Genomic DNA, 20,063 nt, shown 5'->3' on the forward strand with positions numbered 1-20,063 from the left:
AGAAAAGTCAAATCAATCTACTGTATGTCATAAAAGCAATTTAAAATTATACTCTTCGAAATTCCTCAACATTTTATTATTTATTATTTTAGTTGACATGCACATGACATTAAATTGGAGGGAAGCTGTTGACATGGACAAAGCAGTCAAGAATCTACAAAGAGAAGTTACATAAAATCTATACTTGCACAAAGTAGTGGCATATGAAATTCAATACAGATAAATGCAAGGTACTACACAATGATAAGAAAAAATGGATGTCACAAGTTTACTATGGAATGTGCAAAAATAACTAAAGGTGAAGTAGAAAGGGATGTGTATGCAGTAGTAGATTCAGCACTTAGCATGTCAAATCATTGGTCAGCAGCAATAAATGAAACAAAAAGAATGCTGTTACATAGCTAGCTGAGGTGAGTCGGAAGGAGAAATTGATACACAGGACTGTAGAGCAACAATGGGATGTTTTTAAAAAGAGACTGCAAAAGTTCACAGTAACTATATTACATTAAAAAAGAAAACTACTAGTTTTTAGGATGCCATGGACAAATAATTAGGTTAGAAACTAATTAAAATTAACAAGAGGGCCAAAGAGAATAATAATAATGAAAAAAAACTAAAGGAGATTAAAAAATAAGAGGTTAAGAACAGGATAAGGAAAGCTAAGAGACGGTATGAGGAAAGAAATTCAAAAAATATCAAAAGGAAAAATGAAGTATTTTACAAATTCACATGTAAAAAGAAAATTGTTAAAAGTGAGGTGGGATTCCTAAGTGGAGAAGATTGTCAATTTGTAGATGATCAAAAAATGGCAGAGGTATTTAATAAGTACTTTGTATCAGTCTTTACTAAAGAGATGTAAAGAATATCAGAGGAGCTGCATCCAGTGCGAGATGAGCGATATTATGATGGATAAAAGGAACACTTTTGATAAGTTATTTAGGTTAATGGAAGACAAAGCACCAAGGACTGACATGATACATCCTAAGAACCTGAGGGAGGAAATTGCCACGGCCCTAGAAATTATATTTCAGGGCTCAATTGAGTGTGGATGTATGCCAAAAGACTGGAGAATGGCCACTGTAGTACCCATTTTTAAAAACTGTGACAGAGTTAATCCAGGTAATTACAGGGCAGTTGGCATAACATCTGTGGTAGGGAAAGTTTTAGAATCTTTAATTAAGGATGCAATTACCACATATCTAGGTAAAGAGAAAATAGTTAGCAGCCAGTATGGAATTCAAAAGGGACAATCGTGCTTGACGAACCTCATAGAATTCTTTGAGGAGATAACAGATATGGTAGATGGGGCAAATGCAGTGGATGTAGTGTACATGGACTTTAGTAAAGCCTTTGACAAGGTACCACATATGAGACTACTAGAGAAGGTTAAGGGGTATGGAATTAGAGGGAGGATAGCAAACTCAATTAAAAATTGGTTAAAAGGGAGAAAACAGAGTAGGAGTTAAGCACAATGTTTCAGAGTGGGTGGAGGTACGTAGTGGTATCCGATAGGGTTCAGTTCAGCAGCCATTTCTGTTCACTGTGTAGATCAATGCTTTGAATATGGGCCTACAGTGAGTTGTGTCAACATTTGCCATTGATAGCAACATAAGAGATATAGTTAATTCTTTAGCAGACCAAAGGAAGCTGCAAAGGGATATTGATTAAAATGGGAAATGGCAGATGAAATTCAATGTGTGAGGTGATATATTTTGATTTAAAGAACAGCAGTGATTATTCTCTGAATGGAAGTAGACGGTGCTGCAGAAGAGCAGGATTTGTAGGTTCACAGGATATTAAAGGCAACATTTTAGGTCAATAAGGCCATAAAAAAAGCTAATGGAATTCTATGTTTTATCACCAGAGGTATAGAATGTAAAAGCGAAGAGGTAATGCTGAGCCTATATAAAACCTTAATAAGGCCTCAGTTAGAGTGCTATGTGTAGTATTGGGATCCACACAATGGGCCCGATGTTAGCAGGGCTGCGGGTTCTCGGCGGGGGGGCTATCGGGCGCGTGGGTAACGCGCCCGGTGAAATTAGTCTGCTTCCCGCGCGATCGTAGCAGACAAACCACTAATTGGATCCACTTACCTTCTCCTCCGGGTTCCCCACTGCTGATCTGCGCGTCGGGCGGGCTGCGCATGCGCAGTACGATCTGTCAGCTGGAGGCGCTCTATTTAAAGGGGCAGTCCTCCACTGACAGATGCTGCAACAAATAGCAAAAATTACAGCATGGAGCAGCCCAGGGGGAAGGCTGCTCCCAGTTTAATGATGCCTCACTCCAGGTATCAATACATGGGATGAGGAGGAGGGGGAGGACAGAGATCTTCCTCCCGGCGGGCGGGAGGAAGCGGCCTGCCTCTGCCACCAGGAAGGCCTGGCTCGAGGTGGCAGAGGAGATCACCAGCGCAACCAACATATCGCCCACCTGCATACAGTGCAGGAGGCGCTCCAATGACCTCAGTAGGTCAGCCAAAGTGAGTACACGTAGTCTTTCCCCTACACTCCATCTGCCACATCACTGCCCCCACCCCACATCTCCTTCAGCACTGCCAACACAACTCTGTCACATCACCCCTCATACCCACTCAAACCTCATCCTCATCTTACCTGCACTTACTCACCTCGCCAGTACTCATCCCGCCACTACCGCTCAACCCAATCCTCATACAATCTCATGGCTCTCTCATACTCACCCTCTCGTGCATCCCTTTCACGGTCAGCCTCACTCAACCTGCCACTACCTGTGCTGCAGCCACAGGGCATGCATCACATATGTGCAGTAGGCAGCGTAAGGCAAACGTGTCGTGAGCATGAAGGGGATGCACAAGGGTGTTTGAGGGTTTGTCATGGGTGTTACTTATCTTGAATTTCTGAACAACTCACATTACATATTATATTGGCACCACTACTGCCCTGTCTTCGCGAATCCTGTCTGGTTTGTGCAATAATGCCCTCTCCTGAGGATCACTATGAGGACCCACAACTGATGCCACCCATTGTGTCACTGCAGAGTGGGTGTAGGTGTATTTGCAGGGCTCTTTTGTGCAGATGACTGAGAGACATCGGCGATGTCCCTGGTTGCACCCTGGAAGGATGCGGAGGAGAAGTTGTTGAGGGCAGTGGTGACTTTGACAGCGACAGATGGTGCTCGGGCCAGCCAGGAGCAGCTCGGCATGAAAGAGGCTGCAGATGTCCACGACTACATGTCGAGTGACTGAGCCTCTGTGTGCACTGCTGCTCAGAGAGGTCCAGGAGGCTGAGCCTCGGTCTGTGGACTCTGTGGCGAGGGTAGTGCCCTCTGCGACGCATCTCTCTCTGCGGTAGCCCTCCCTCCTGCTGTGCAGGTTGATGTATCACAGCACTCTGTTGTGGAGCTCCACGTGTCAGAGGTGGACGGCGTGGATGGTGAGGCTGGTGATGCTGTTCGCCCTCCGAGGAGGTCATGACGGCCCCCATCCGCAAGATGCACATCTGAGGGGGTCCGCAAGGTAGGTACATGTCTCCGGACCCCGGGGTAAGTGTGCAGGTTGGTGACTTTGACTGTCAGGAGGAGGGTGGTGGAGGCCAAACTTTGTCCCAAGTGACAGAGTGGCCTCCTGCAATGAGTGAGGGTCTCCCCCCACACCTGTCAAATGGACCTTTGCAGCTGCCACAGGCTGACAGCTGCAACACGTCCATTTGACCTGGGAGTGTTTCCCCCAGTGTGGGAAACAGTCCCACTTTGTTCTAAAATCCCACATAGTCCCTTAATCAGGCAGTTAATGACCTGAAATACCTAAATAAATACTGTCCAGTGGCATCCCGCTGGCTTTAATTGTCTGCGGGATTCCCACCAGCGGGGGCTGCGCGCGCACGCCGGCGCGTCAGCGGGAAACCCGGAAGTGGGCGGGATCGAGACGGGATCCGGTCCCGCTCCGGGATTCCCCGATTTTCGGGGCCCCCCCCCGCCGAGAACGCACCCGATAGCGGGTGGTAAAATCACCCCCAAATGGAAAGACAGAGCTTTACAGAAGGTACAATGCAGATTCACTTGAATAATGCCGGATTATGAGGAAATACAAATACGAAGAAAGATTTGAAAAATTGGGGCAATTTTTTGTTAGAACAGTGCAAATTATGGGCAGTATAATAGAAATCTTTACAATTATGAAAGAATGAAACAAGGTAGATGGAAGCAGTTGAGAGACCTAGAACAAGGTGCCATAGGTACAAGAACGGATAAAAAAACAAGCATTGATATAGTGACTGTCACAACTTCAGGACGTCCCAAAGCACTTGACAGTCAGTGAAGTACTTTCTTTCTTAAGTATAGTCACCGTTGTAATGTAGGCAAATGCTGCAGCCAATTTGCACACTACAAGGCTCCCCAAACAACTATGAAATAAATCTGTTTTAGTACTGTTAGTTGAAGGATAAATGTTGGCCTTTTCAAATAGTGTCATGGGATCTTTTACATCTGTCTGAGGGGGCAGATGCAGCCTTGGTTTAACGTCTTATCTGAATGACAGCAACTTCGACAGCACCGTATTCCCTCAGTACTGCATTGAAGTGAGAGTCTAAATCATGTACTCTAGTCTCGGTAGTGGGGCTTAAAGCCACGACCTTCTGACTCTGAGGTGAGAGTTAAAGGTAAGAGATTTATAACAGACAGCCAGAGAAACTTCTTTACACAGAGTTGAGAGGCTGTGGAATTTACCTCCAGGATTAGTGGTTGAGATACTATGTCAACATTTAAGATTAGATTGGATAGGTGGATGAAGGAAAAGAGACAAAGGGATATGGCTGATAAATGTGATTAGAACTTTTTATTCATGTGGAGGGTAAACACCGATATGGACTAATTGGACTGAAAGGCCTGTTTCTGTGTTGTCCTCAACTATACAAAGAAGTTACATGTCGATAGAGGTAACACTAGAATTCTACATTTCTCTGGTAAGGCCCCACCACGAATACTATGTTCAGTTTTGGTCAGCAAGATATAAGGGAAATATTCAAGCCATGAAAGCGATTGAGAAGAGCCACAAGGCTGATTCCTATCATCAAAGGATTGAGCTCTATAACATAAGAACATACATAAGAACATAAGAAATAGGAGCAGGAGTATGCCAATCGGCCCCTCGAGCCTGCTCCGCCATTCAATAAGATCATGGCTGATCTGATCCTAACCTCAAATTTAAATTCATGTCCAATTTCCTGCCCGCTCCCCGTAACCCCTAATTCCCTTTACTTCTAGGAAATTGTCTATTTCTGTTTTAAATTTATTTAATGATGTAGCTTCCACAGCTTCCTGGGGCAGCAAATTCCACAGACCTACTGAGTGAAGAAGTTTCTCCTCATCTCAGTTTTGAAAGAGCAGCCCCTTATTCTAAGATTATGGCCCCTAGTTCTAGTTTCACCCATCCTTGGGAACATCCTTACTGCATCCACCCGATCAAGCCCCTTCACAATCTTATATGTTTCAATAAGATCGCCTCTCATTCTTCTGAACTCCAATGAGTAGAGTCCCAATCTACTCAACCTCTCCTCATATGTCCACCCCCTCATCCCCGGGATTAACCGAGTGAACCTTCTTTGTACTGCCTCGAGAGCAAGTATGTCTTTTCTTAAGTATGGAGACCAAAACTGTATGCAGTATTCCAGGTGCGGTCTCACCAATACCTTATATAACTGCAGCAATACCTCCCTGTTTTTATATTCTATCCCCCGAGCAATAAAAGCCAACATTCCGTTGGCCTTCTTGATCACCTGCTACACCTGCATATTAACTTTTTGATTTTCTTGCACTAGGACCCCCAGATCCCTTTGTACTGCAGTACTTTCCAGTTTCTCGCCATTAAGATAATAACTTGCTCTCTGATTTTTCCTGCCAAAGTGCATAACCTCACATTTTCCAATATTATATTGCATCTGCCAAATCTCCGCCCACTCACCCAGCCTGTCTATATCCCCTTGTAGGTTTTTTATGTCCTCCTCACTCTCTACGTTCCCTCCCATCTTTGTATCATCTGCAAACTTTGATATGTTACACTCAGTCCCCTCCTCCAAATCGTTAATATAGATTGTAAAGAGTTGGGGACCCAGCACCGACCCCTGCGGAACACCACTGGCTACTGGTTGCCAGTCCGAGAATGAACCATTTATCCCAACTCTCTGCTTCCTGTTAGATAACCAATCCTCCACCCATGCCAGAATATTACCCCCTATCCAGTGATTCTTTATCTTGAGCAATAATCTTTTATGTGGCACCTTGTCGAATGCCTTCTGGAAGTCGAAATACACTACGTCCACTGGTTCCCCTTTATCCACCCTGTACGTTATGTCCTCAAAGAACTCAAGCAAATTTGTCAGACATGACTTCCCCTTCATAAAGCCATGCTGACTTTGTCCTATTAAATTATGTTTATCCAAATGTTCCGCTACTGTCTCCTTAATAATAGACTCCAAAATTTTACCCACCACAGATGTTAGGCTAACTGGTCTATAATTTCCAGCCTTCTGCCTACTACCCTTTTTAAATAAGGGTGTTACATTAGCAGTTTTCCAATCTGCTGGGACCTTTGCCGAGTCCAGAGAATTTTGGAAAATTATTGCCAAAGCGTCCACAATCCCTACTGCCACTTCCCTCAAGACCCTCGGATGTAAGCCATCAGGTCCAGGGGATTTATCCGCCTTGAGTCCCATTAATTTACTGAGTACCAATTCCTTAGTGATTTTAATCGTATTTAGCTCCTCCCCCACTAGAGCCCCCTGTTTGTCCAGTGTTGGGATATTCTTAGTGTCCTCTACCGTAAAGACTGAAACAAAATATTTGTTCAGCATTTTTGCCATCTCCATGTTTCCCACCATTAATTTCCCGGTCTCATCCTCTAAGGGACCTATGTTTGCCTTAGCCACCCTTTTTCTTTTTATATAACTGTAGAAACTCTTGCTATCTGTTTTTATATTTTTTGCTAATTTATTTTCATAATCTATCTTCCCTTTCTTAATCAATCCTTTAGTTACTTAAACCTTGAAAGGAGGCAACTGAGAAGCAATCTTATAGATGTATACAAGATACTAAATGGTATAGAAAACATTAATCTGGAGCACCACTTCAAGGTATACCAGGTTACTAGAACAAGGGGGCATAAGTCAAACTGGTGAAACATATGTTTAGGACTGATATCAGGAAAAACTTCTTCACTCAGTGATCAACACTTGGAATGGTCTTCTGGGTAGCAGAGCAGGTGAAAACTTTAGAATCATTTAACAGTAAGTTAGATGATGTAATGGGAAAATGTAAATCTTTTTCTGGATGATTGAGTCAAGATGAGTAGAATAGTCTCCCTCATCTGTAGCTATCTTGCAAAATCTTGTACAATTCTAAATGTCTGTTTTGTATTCACTGTGAATTTTTTTTTGGTTGGATGGAACTTATAAACAAACAGGGGGAGCCTAACCATAATTTTGCTTTATGAATGTTTCATTTTTAAAAGTGGTACAGGTGGTAAGATTTCATCTTTAATGTTCATATATTGTATTTGTTTGTTTGTTACACAAAACCTTCTCCCGTGGTACTTTTCAGGAACTCGTGGTTAAAATGCCCACTGACTGGAAAGCCCACAGTATTGTAAGGGTCAAACATTGTCTTTAGAACCTCAATTCCAGATTTAAAAGATAATCACATAGGTTTTACTTCCCAACAAGGTTAGCTCTAGCTTTTGATTAAATTATTAACAAAAGCCATAACTACGGATAGGAGAAGACAATAAGAACAGGATACTGAGTGGCTAATAAAAGTCAATTAATAAATCAATTTTAGCATAAAAGCTGCCCTGATGTGACCACTGTCAAGGCGACTTACAGGCAGAAAGAATATTTAAGGCAACTATGTAAGCAGTAGTTAAGGATACTAAAAAAAGAGGAAACTCAGTTCAATTCAGTCATATTTTGTGTACATGAAATAGGTAAGTGTGGTAAAAGAATAGATAATATTACTTAAAAATGACAGGACTGCATTAAGAAAATAAGGGAGGAAAAAGGTTAATTGATATATCAATTGCAAAACAATTTATGTCAATGAAGAATTACCATTAGTATACAGAATATATCAACAATTAAAAAATCTCAGCTGACAGAAGGACTAAGTCTGCTTAGGTAGAACCCTGTGATACCAAGGAAAGGAAACTTAACTTCACAAAGAAACTAAGTTGAAATTACAGTACATTAGTATAAATAATAACATACAAGAGCAGTTTGTTACTAGTTACAGTATAGCTTTTTTGAGGTTTTATGTTCTGAAATAGGAAAGTTAGATAGTGCCTAAAGGAAAGGCAAAATGATTTACAGGAACTGAAGAACAGCAAGATTGTACACATGAAAGATAAACCAGGAATACTTGCAAAGCCAGTCACAAAGGACAACAATGAAATGAAATTATCTGGATATCATAGTAGTATCATAATATGGTAGAGCACAGGAGGAGGCCATTCGGCCCATCGTGTCTGTGCCAGCTCTTTGAAAGAATATCCAATTAGTACCATTCCTCTGCTCTTTCCCCATAGCCCTGTAATTTTTTTCCCTTCATGTATTTATCCAGTTCCCTTTTGTTAATTACTATTGAATCTGCTTCCACCACCCTTTCAGGCAGTGTATTATAGATCATTACAATTTGCTGCGTAAAAAAATGTTTCCTCATGTCACCTCTGGCTCTTTTGCCAATCACCTTAAATCTGTGTCCTGTTTACCAACCCTTCTGCCACTGGAAACAGTTTCTCCCTATTTACTCTATCAAAACCGATCATGATTTTGAACACCTTTACCAAATCTCCCTTAACCTTCTCCGTTCTAAGAACAATCCCAACTTCTCCACATAACTGAAGTCCTTCATCCCTGGCACCATTCTAGTAAATCTCTTCTGCAATCTCTCTAAGGCCTTGACATACTTCCTAAAGTGTGGTGCCCAGAATTGAACACAATACTCCAGCTGAGGCCTAACCAGTGTTTTATAAAGGTTTAGCATAACTTCCTTGCTTTTGTACTCTATGCCTCTATTAATAAAGCCTAAGATCCCATATGCTTTTTTTTAAAAAAAAAACAGCCTTCTCAACTTTCCCTGCCAGCTTCAAAGATTTTTGTATGTACACACCCAGGTCTCTGTTCCTGCACCCCCTTTAAAGTTGTACCATTTAGCTTATATTGCCTCTCCTCATTCTTCCTACCAAAATGTATCTCTTCACACTTCTCTGCATTACATTTCATCTGCCATGTGTCTGCCCATTTCACCAGTCTGTCTATGTCCTCCTGAAGTCTGTTACTATCTTCTACATTGTTTACTACATTTCAGAGTTTCATGTCATCAGCAAATTTTGAAATTATACCCTCCACACCCAAATCCAGGTCATTAATATACATCAAAAAGAGCAGTGGTCCTAATACTGACCCCTGGGGAACAGCATTATGTACTTCCCTCCAGTTTGTAAAATTGTTCACCACTACTCTGCTTTCTGTCCCTTAGCCAATTTTGTCTCCACGCTGCCACTGTCCCTTTAATCCCATGGGCTTTAATTTTGCTAACAAGTCTATTATGTGGTACGTTATCAAATGCCTTTTGAAATTCCATATACACATCAACCGCATTACCCTCATCAACGAACTCAACCAAGTTAGTCAAACACTACATTCCTTTAACAAATCCATGCTGACGTTCATTTATAACACCATACTTTTCCAAGTGTCAATTAATTTTCTCCCGGATGGCAGGGCCAGCATTTATTACCCATCCCTATTGCCCTCGAGAAGGTGGTGGTGAGCCGCCTTCTTGAACCGCTGCAGTTCTTGTGGTGAAGGTACTCCCACAGTTCTGTTAAGTAGGGAGTTCCAGGATTTTGTCCCAGCGACAATGAAAGAACAGCAATATATTTCCAAGTCAGGGTGGTGTGTGACTTGGAGGGAAATGTGCAGGTGGTGGTGTTCCCATGAGCCTGCTGCCCTTGTCCTTCTAGGTGGTAGAGGTCACGGGTTTGGGAGGTGCAGTCGAAGAAGCCTTGGCGAGTTGCTGCAGTGTATCTTGTGGACGGTACACACTTCAGCCATGGTGCATCGGTGGTGTTGGGAGTGAATGTTTAAGATGATGGATGGGGTGCCAATCAAGCGGGCTGCTTTGTCCTGGATGGTGTCGAGTTTCTTGAGCGTTATAGGAGCTGCACTCATCCAGGCAAGTGGAGAATATTGCATCACACTCCTGACTTGTGCCTTGTAGATGGTGGAAAGGCTTGGGGGAAGTCAGGGGATAAGTCACTCGCCACAGAATACCTAGCCTCTGACATGCTCTTGTAGCCACATTATTTATATGGCTGGTCCAGTTAAGTTTCTGATCGATGGTGACCCCCAGGATGTTGATGGTGGGGGATTCGGCGATGGTAATGCCGTTCAATATCATGGGGAGGTGGTTAGACACTCTCTTGTTGGAGATAATCATTGCCCGGCATTTGTCTGGCGCGAATGTTACATGCCACTTATCAGCCCAAGCCTGGATGTTGTCCAGGTCTTGCCGCAATGCGGGCACGGACTGCTTCATTATCTGAGGGGTTGTGAATGGAACTGAACACTGTGCAATCATCAGCGAACATCTCCACTTCTGACCTTATGATGGAGGGAAGGTCATTAATGAAGCAGCTGAAGATGGTTGGGCCGAGGACACTGCCCTGAGGAACTCCTGCAGCAATGCCCTGGGGCTGAGATGATTGGCCTCCAACAACCACTACCATCTTCCTTTGTGCTAGGTATGACTCCAGCCACTGGAGTTTTCACCCTGATTCCATTGGCTTCAATTTTATTAGGGCTCCACAATGTCACACTCAGTCAAATGCTTTCTTGATGTCACCTCACCTCTGGAATTCAGCTCTTTTGTCCATGTTTGGACCAAGGCTGTAATAAGGTCTGGAGCCTGGCGGATCCCAAACTGAGCATCGGTGAGCAGGTTATTGGTGAGTAAGTGCTGCTTGATAGCACTGTCGACGACACTTTCCATCACTTTGCTGATGATTGAGAGTAGACTGATGGGGCGGTAATTGACCGGATTGGATTTGTCCTGCTTTTTGTGAACAGGACATACCTGGGCAATTTTCCACATTGTCGGGAAGATGCCAGTGTTGTAGCTGTACTGGAACAGCTTGGCTAGAGGCGCAGCTAGTTCTGGAGCACAAGTCTTCAGCACTACAGCCGGGATGTTGTCGGGGCCCATGGCCTTTGCTGTATCCATTGCACTCAGCCGTTTCTTGATATCACGTGGAGTGAATCGAATTGGCTGAAGACTGGCTTCTGTGATGGTGGGGATATCGGGAGGCGGCCAAGATGGATCATCCACTCGGCACTTCTAGCTGAAGATGGTTGCAAACACTTAAGCCTTGTCTTTTGCACTTACGTGCTGGACTCTGCCATCGTTGAGGATGGGGATGTTTAATTGTTAGTTGTTTAATTGTCCACCACCATTCACGACTGGATGTGGCAGGACTGCAGAGCTCTGATCTGATCCGTTGGTTGTGGAATCGCTTAGCTCTGTCTATAGCATGTTGCTTCCGCTGTTTAGCATGCATGTAGTCCTGAGTTGTAGCTTCACCTCATTTTTAGGTATGCCTGGTGTTGCTCCTGGCATGCTCTTCTACACTCCTCATTGAACCAGGGTTGATCCCCTGGTTTGTTGGTAATGGTAGAGTGAGGAATATGCCGGGCCATGAGGTTACAGATTGTGCTGGAATACAATTCTGCTGCTGCTGATGGCCCACAGTGCCTCATGGATGCCCAGATTTGAGCTGCTAGATCTGTTCTGAATCTATCCCATTGAGCATGGTGGTAGTGCCACACAAGACGTTGGATGGTGTCCTCAGTGCGAAGACGGGACTTCGTCTTCACGAGGACTGTGCGGTGGTCACTCCTTGGGCCCCAGCTAGTCACAATCTATATCAATTATTTGGATGAGGGGACCAATTGTAATATTTCCAAGTTTGCTGATGACACAAAATGGGAATGTGAGTTGTGAGTAGGATGCAAAGAGGCTTCAAAGGGATAAAGACAGGCTAAGTGAGTGGGCAAGAACATGGCAGATGGAATATAATGTGGAAAAATGTGAAGTTATCTACATTGGTAGGAAAACCAGAAATGCAGAGTATTTTTTAAATGGTGAGAGACTGGGAAATGTTGATGTTCAAAGGGACCTGGGTGCCCTTGACCATGAGTCACTGAAAACTAACATGCAGGTGCAGCAAGCAATTAGGAAGGCAAATGGAACGTTCGTCTTTATTACAAGAGGATTTGAGTACAGGAATAAAGATGTCTTACTGTAATCATATAGGGCCTTGGTGAGACCGCACCTGGAGTATTGTGTACAATTTTGGTCTCCTTACCTAAGAAAAGGATATACTTGCCATAGAGGGAGTGCAACAAAGGTTCACCAGACTGATTCCTGGGATGGCAGGATTGTTGTATGAGGAGAGATTGAGTAGACTAGCCTGTATTCTCTAGAGTTTAGAAGAATGAGAGGTGATCTCATTGAAACATACAAAATTCTTACAGGGCTCGACAGGGTAGATGCAAGGAGGATGTTTCCCCTGGCTGGGGAGTCTGGAACCAGGGTTCATAGCCTTAGAATAAGAGTTAGGCCATTTAGGAGTGAAATGAGGAGAAATTTATTCACTCAAAGGATGGTGAATCTTAGGAATTCCCTACCCCAGGGGGCTGTGGATGTTGAGTCACTGAATATGTTCAAGACTAAGATGGATAGATTTTTGAACTCTAGGGGAATCAAGTGATATGGGAATTGGGTGGGAAAGGGGAGTTGAGGTCGAAGATCAGCCATGATCTTATTGAATGGAAGAGCAGGCTCAAGGGGCTATATGGCCTACTGCTGTTCATATTTCTTATATTCTTACATTCTTATCCCTTTTTAATTCACTGAAATTAGCCCTCCTCCAGTTAAGTATTTTCACATTTGATTGTTCCTTGTCCTTTTCCACAACTATTCTAAACCTAATATTATGATCACTGTGCCCCAAATGCTCCCCTACTGAAACATGCTCCACTTCATTCCTTAGAACTAGATCCAGCACTGTTTCCTTCCTGCTTGGGCTGGAAACGCACTGTTCCAGAAAGTACTCTTGTACACATTTCAGGAATTCCTCCCTGTCTTTGCCCTGTTACTGCGCCAGTCTATATTGGGATAATTGAAGTCTCCCATTTTCACTACTTTATAGTTCTTGCATCTTTCTGTAACTTGCCTGCAAATTTGCTCCTCTATCTCCTTCCCACTATTTGGTGGGCTATAGTATACAACCAGTGGCCTAATAGCTCCTCTGTTGTTCCTTAATTCTAACCAAATAGATTCTGTCTTTGACCCCTCAACTACATCATCCCTTTCCAGTGCTCTAATAGCTTCTTTGATCAATACTGCCACCAACCCCCTGCCCCCCCCCCTTTCATATCATTCCTGAATACCTTGTAGCCAGGAATATTAAGTATCCAATCCTCCCCTCCTTTGAGCCAAGTCTCTGTTATTGCCACTACATCACAGTCCCATTTGGTGACTTGAGCCTGCAGCTCACCAACCTTATTTACGCTACATGCATTTACACACATGCACTCCAAACTCATCTTAGTCTGCCTTGCATTTGCTCCCTGTTATACCCCTCCTATTTCTGAACTCTTCTTTACTCTAGTGCTATTTGTCCCTCCCAGTCCTCTGCACTTTTTTTCTCTCTAATGTTTCATCCTGGTTTCCACCCCCTCCCAAATGAGTTTAAACCCTCCCCCACAGCACTAGTTAACCTCCCAGCGAGGAGATTGGTCCCAGTTCTGTTGCGATGCAACCAGTTCATCTTGAACAGATCTCTCCTGCCCCAGAAATGGTCCCAATGCCCCAGGAATCTGAAGCCATTTCTCCAGCCACACATTTACCTGCCTTAGCCTAGTATTCCTATACTCACAAGCACGTGGTACTAGGAGTAATCCAGAGATTACTACCTTTGAGGTCCTGCTTTTTAAACTACCTCCCTAGCTCCTGAAACTCTGACTGCAGAACCTTGCCCCTTTTCCTTCCAATATCATTGGTTCCCACATGGAAAACAACTTCTTGCTATTTCCCTTCCCCCTCAAAATGTTCTGCATCCTCTCAGTGATGTCCCATTCCCTTGCTCTTCCCCCATTGCCCTGTAAATATTTTTCCCTGCAAGTATTTATCCAATTCCCTTTTGAAAGTTATTATTGAATCTGCTTCCACCACCCTTCTAGGCAGTGCATTCCAGATCATAACAACTCACTGCATAAAAAAATGTTTCCTCATGTTGCCTCTGGTACTTTTGCCAATCATCTTAAATCTCTGTCCTCTGGTTACTGACCCTTCTGCCACTAAAAACAGTTTCTCTTTTTTTACTCTTATCAAAACCGTTCATGATTTTGAACACCTCTATCAAATCGCCCCTTAACCGTCTCTGCTCTAAGGAGAACAACCCCAGCTTCTCCAGTCTCTCCGCATAACTGAAGTCCCTCATCCCTGGTACCATTCTAGTAAATCTCTTCTGCACCCTCTCTAAGGCCTTGACATCCTTCCTAAAGTGTGGGGCCCAGAATTGAACACAATACTCCGGCTGAGGCCTAACCAGTGTTTTACAAAGGTTTAGCAAGACGTCCTTGCTTTTGTACTCTATGCCTCTATTAATAAAGCCCAGGATCCCAAATGCTTTTTTAACAGCCTTCTCACCTCATCCTGCCACCTTCAAAGATTTGTATATATGCACCCATAAGTCTCTCTGTTTCTGCACTCCCTTTAATTTATATTGCCTCTCCTCATTCTTCCTACCAAAATGTATCACTTCTCACTTCTCTATATTAAATTTGCCCATTTCACCAGTCTCTCTATGTCCTCCTGAAACAAGTGGAGTTTTTTAAGAAAACAAAGGTGAGACACTAAGAGTGGCTATGATGAACCTTAAAATTATATTTTTTACAACAGTTTAACTATAGCAGATATTAGGAACATTCTCATGCAGATAACCAACGTTGGTAGGGCTACATCCAATTTTCTCCAGAAAATAATTAAAAATGAAACGGTCAAGGAGACTTGCAGATTCCAGATGGAAGCATTAAGAATAGTAAATGAAATGCAAGTAGTTGGCAGAAGCTTTGCACAGCTCGCTGAACAAAAGCATGATATTCAAAGTTATAAATAATTTGCATTTATGTAGCATCTTTAATGTAGAAAAACGCCACGATACGCTTCACAGAGGCATAAGGAAAATGGATGCCAAGCCAAAGAAGGCGAGATTACGAGGAGTGACCAAAAGCTTGGTCAAAGAAGTGGATCTGAAGGAGAGGCGTGGCAGGGCAAAGGGGTTTAGGGAGGGAATTCCAGAGAGGTGGACTTAGCTGACTGAGGAATGGCTTCCAAAGGTGGGGCAAAGGGAGGAGGAGATGCACGAGCAGCCGGAGTCTGAGGAAGCAAGAGTATGGCGGGGTTATAGGCTGAAGGAGGTTATAAAGATAGGGAGTGGCAAGGAGGTTACTAAATCTACTTGCTTGACATCTACATCAGAAAAATACTGGGTCAAATACAAAAGAAACAATGCAACAACTACAGTAGGGGCAATAAAATCCAAACCATCACTGTTATGTGAAAGTAAAGGAACAGGTGGATGTTGTATATTTACAAAAGCACTTACTAAGTTCCCTCAAAAAATCTGAGTGCTGTGGTACTGCCCATGATTATACACATCAGTAGTAGCCCTTCCAAGTGCTGAATATGCTAACAATTTATTTTGCCACATCTATGATTTGGACATGACTGTTACCAACACACACAAAAAGTTTAGATTGAAATATTCAAAAAAGATATTCCTTTTTTTAACATATATATATATATAGTTTTGGGACTTATCTATTAACAGATGTCAGTGCTCGGGAACAAAATGTAGTGTGGCTACTCACTCAACCTGAACGAGACAGTGCGCATCTTCAGCATCCTGTTCAGCCTAGAGTTGAGCTTCAAACTTAATCCTCTCTCTCATCAAGACTGCTTACTTCCACCTTCACAATATCATCCCCCTTCATCCCCAATGCCACTGAAACCTTCATTCATGTTTTCATCACCTCTAGAATCAATTTCTCTAATGCCTCCCGATCAGCCCCCTCACCTTCACTCACCATAGTTCCAACTTGTCCAAAATTTGCCACCAACATCCTGACCCATCCTAAATCCTACTTACCTATCACGCCTGTCCTTACTGACCAACACTGCCTCCCTATCCCCAATGCATCAAAATGAAAATCCTCATCTACAAATCCCTCCATGGTCTCATCCCATCGACCTCTGCAACCTTCGTTTCATAGAATCATAGAATCATAGAATCATAGAAGTTACAACATGGAAACAGGCCCTTCGGCCCAACATGTCCATGTCGCCCAGTTTATACCACTAAGCTAGTCCCAATTGCCTGCACTTGGCCCATATCCCTCTATACCCATCTTACCCATGTAACTGTCCAAATGCTTTTTAAAAGACAAAATTGTACCCGCCTCTACTACTGCCTCTGGCAGCTCGTTCCAGACACTCACCACCCTTTGAGTGAAAAAATTGCCCCTCTGGACCCTTTTGTATCTCTCCCCTCTCACCTTAAATCTATGCCCCCTCGTTATAGACTCCCCTACCTTTGGGAAAAGATTTTGACTGTCGACCTTATCTATGCCCCTCATTATTTTATAGACTTCTATAAGATCACCCCTTAACCTCCTACTCTCCAGGGAAAAAAGTCCCAGTCTGTCTAACCTCTCCCTGTAAGTCAAACCATCAAGTCCCGGTAGCATCCTAGTAAATCTTTTCTGCACTCTTTCTAGTTTAATAATATCCTTTCTATAATAGGGTGACCAGAACTGTACACAGTACTCCAAGTGTGGCCTCACCAATGCCCTGTACAACTTCAACAAGACATCCCAACTCCTGCATTCAATGTTCTGACCAATGAAACCAAGCATGCTGAATGCCTTCTTCACCACCCTATCCACCTGTGACTCCACTTTCAAGGAGCTATGAATCTGTACTCCTAGATCTCTTTGTTCTATAACTCTCCCCAACGCCCTACCATTAACGGAGTAGGTCCTGGCCCGATTCGATCTACCAAAATGCATCACCTCACATTTATCTAAATTAAACTCCATCTGCCATTCATCGGCCCACTGGCCCAATTGATCAAGATCCCGTTGCAATCCCAGATAACCTTCTTCACTGTCCACAATGCCACCAATCTTGGTGTCATCTGCAAACTTACTAACCATGCCTCCTAAATTCTCATCCAAATCATTAATATAAATAACAAATAACAGCGGACCCAGCACCGATCCCTGAGGCACACCGCTGGACACAGGCATCCAGTTTGAAAAACAACCCTCTACAACCACCCTCTGTCTTCTGTCGTCAAGCCAATTTTGTATCCAATTGGCTACCTCACCTTGGATCCCATGAGATTTAACCTTATGTAACAACCTACCATGCGGTACCTTGTCAAATGCTTTGCTGAAGTCCATGTAGACCACGTCTACTGCACAGCCCTCATCTATCTTCTTGGTTACCCCTTCAAAAAACTCAATCAAATTCGTGAGACATGATTTTCCTCTCACAAAACCATGCTGACTGTTCCTAATTAGTCCCTGCCTCTCCAAAGGCCTGTAGATCCTGTCCCTCAGAATACCCTCTAACAACTTACCCACTACAGATGTCAGGCTCACTGGTCTGTAGTTCCCAGGCTTTTCCCTGCCGCCCTTCTTAAACAAAGGCACAACATTTGCTACCCTCCAATCTTCAGGCACCTCACCTGTAGCGGTGGATGATTCAAATATCTCTGCTAGGGGACCCGCAATTTCCTCCCTAACCTCCCATAACGTCCTGGGATACATTTCATCAGGTCCCGGAGATTTATCTACCTTGATGCGCGTTAAGACTTCCAGCACCTCCCTCTCTGTAATATGTACACTCCTCAAGACATCACTATTTATTTCCCCAAGTTCCCTAATATCCATGCCTTTCTCAACCGTAAATACCGATGTGAAATATTCATTCAGGATCTCACCCATTTCTTGTGGTTCCGCACATAGATGACCTTGTTGATCCTTAAGAGGCCCTACTCTCTCCCTAGTTACCCTTTTGCCCTTTATGTATTTGTAGAAGCTCTTTGGATTCACCTTTGCCTGATCTGCCAAAGCAATCTCATATCCCCTTTTTGCCCTCCTGATTTCTCTCTTAACTCTACTCCGGCAATCTCTATACTCTTCAAGGGATCCACTTGATCCCAGCTGCCTATGCATGTCATATGCCTCCTTCTTCTTTTTGACTAGTGCCTCAATCTCCCGAGTCATCCAAGGTTCCCTACTTCTACCAGCCTTGCCCTTCACTTTATAAGGAATGTGCTTACCCTGTCCTTCAGTCCTCTGGCTTTCTGTACACCCCCTTCTCCCTGTACTCCACTATTCTTTGCAGAGGCTTTGACCTATCCACCCTACTTTCTGGAACTCTCTCACTAAACCCCTCAATATTGCACTCTTGCTTTTAAAAGCCTCCTTAAAACATATTTCTCTGATGAAGCCTTCGGTAAACTGCTGCTTGGTGTCCTCTGTGACGTGCCAGTGAACATTATATTTTATGCTTTAAGGGAGCTTTATAAATGCAAGTTGTTGTTAAAATTGAGAACAAGCAATTCTAAGAAAGTGGATTTGTGGCCTGGCCAATATTTATCCCTCGACCAGCATCACTGAAACAGATATCTGGTCATCAGCTCACTGCTGTTTGTGGGAGTTTGCTGTGTGCAAATTGGCGGTGAAGTTTCCTACATTAGAACAGGGACTACTCTTCAAAAGCACTTCATTGGTTGTAAAGAGCTTTGGGACGTCTTGAGGTCGTGAAAGGCACCAAAAAAATTAAAGTCTTTCTTTTATCTCATTCACAACACCAGCCTGCCGTTGGTTAAAAGGCTGCCAACTGTGGAGTCTCCTTTAATTTAGGTCACGTGTCTGAGAACTGAAGGCAGGTGCCGTTTAAACGGAGCTGGCCGAGCGGCCCCGCTCCCAGCGGGTGCCTGCAGCCTGTCTCCACGGGCCGGGGCCGGGGGCCTGGGGCCTGCAGCCTGCAGCCTGTCTCCCGGGGCCTGCAGCCTGTCTCCCGGGGCCGGGGGGGTCGGGGCCGGGGGGGTCGGGGCCGGGGGGGTCGGGGCCGGGGGGGTCGGGGCCGGGGCCTGCAGCCTGTCTCCCGGGGCGGGGGTCGGGGCGGGGGCCTGCAGCCTGTCTCCCGGGGCCGGGGGCCTGCAGCCTGTCTCCCGGGGCCGGGGGGGGGCGGGGGCCTGCAGCCTGTCTCCCGGGGCCGGGGGGGCGGAGGCCGGGCGCGGGGGGCGGGGGCCGGGCCGGGGGGGCGGGGGCCGGGGCCGGGGCCGGGGCCGGGGGGGGGCCGGGGCCGGGGGGGCCGGGGGGGGGGGGGGGGGGCCGGGGGGGGGGGGGGGGGGGCCGGGGCCGGGGGGGGCGCGACACGGACCCTGGGGCTCGCTACGAGCACAGGCGTTACCTTTCGGAGGGACTCTCTCAGACTGTAATGCTCCTGAGTGTAGATGATGTCCTCGGTCGGTGGTGGGGAGGAAGAAGTTTCCCGGGCCGCTTTCTCCGAGTAATACTTGGGGCTGAGCCTGAGCAGCCCGCGGGCCCCGACCCGGCTCCGCAAAAACATCCGACCACAGCTGGAGGCCATTGCGCTGCCACTGCGCATGCGCGGCAGCTAACCTCAGCCTCACGTTAATGGCAAACCTGGAGCTCGGTCACGAACATTGGAGAGTAGGGGAGGGGGGGTCACTGTAACATTGGAGAGTAGGGGAGGGGGGGGGGTCACTGTAACATTGGAGAGTAGGGGAGGGGGGGTCACTGTAACATTGGAGAGTAGGGGAGGGGGGGGGTCACTGTAACATTGGAGAGTAGGGGAGGGGGGGTCACTGTAACATTGGAGAGTAGGGGAGGGGGGGGTCACTGTAACATTGGAGAGTAGGGGAGGGGGGGTCACTG

General features: G+C 44.9%; 1 protein-coding gene across 1 annotated transcript in view; it reads right to left on the reverse strand.

Moving 5' to 3' along the window:
- zgc:85777 overlaps positions 1-19,799 on the reverse strand; it is a 131,440-nt gene extending 111,641 nt beyond the window's left edge. The window contains exon 1 of the mRNA XM_068004465.1: positions 19,576-19,799. Coding sequence (XP_067860566.1) covers positions 19,576-19,773 — 198 coding nt within the window. The 5' untranslated portion in view covers positions 19,774-19,799. The remainder of the gene's footprint in view (positions 1-19,575) is intronic.
- Between the last annotated feature and the right edge of the window lie 264 nt (positions 19,800-20,063).

The sequence above is a fragment of the Heptranchias perlo genome, chromosome 2 (genome assembly GCF_035084215.1).
Source record: "Heptranchias perlo isolate sHepPer1 chromosome 2, sHepPer1.hap1, whole genome shotgun sequence".
In the NCBI taxonomy this organism is placed as follows: Eukaryota; Metazoa; Chordata; class Chondrichthyes; order Hexanchiformes; family Hexanchidae; genus Heptranchias; species Heptranchias perlo.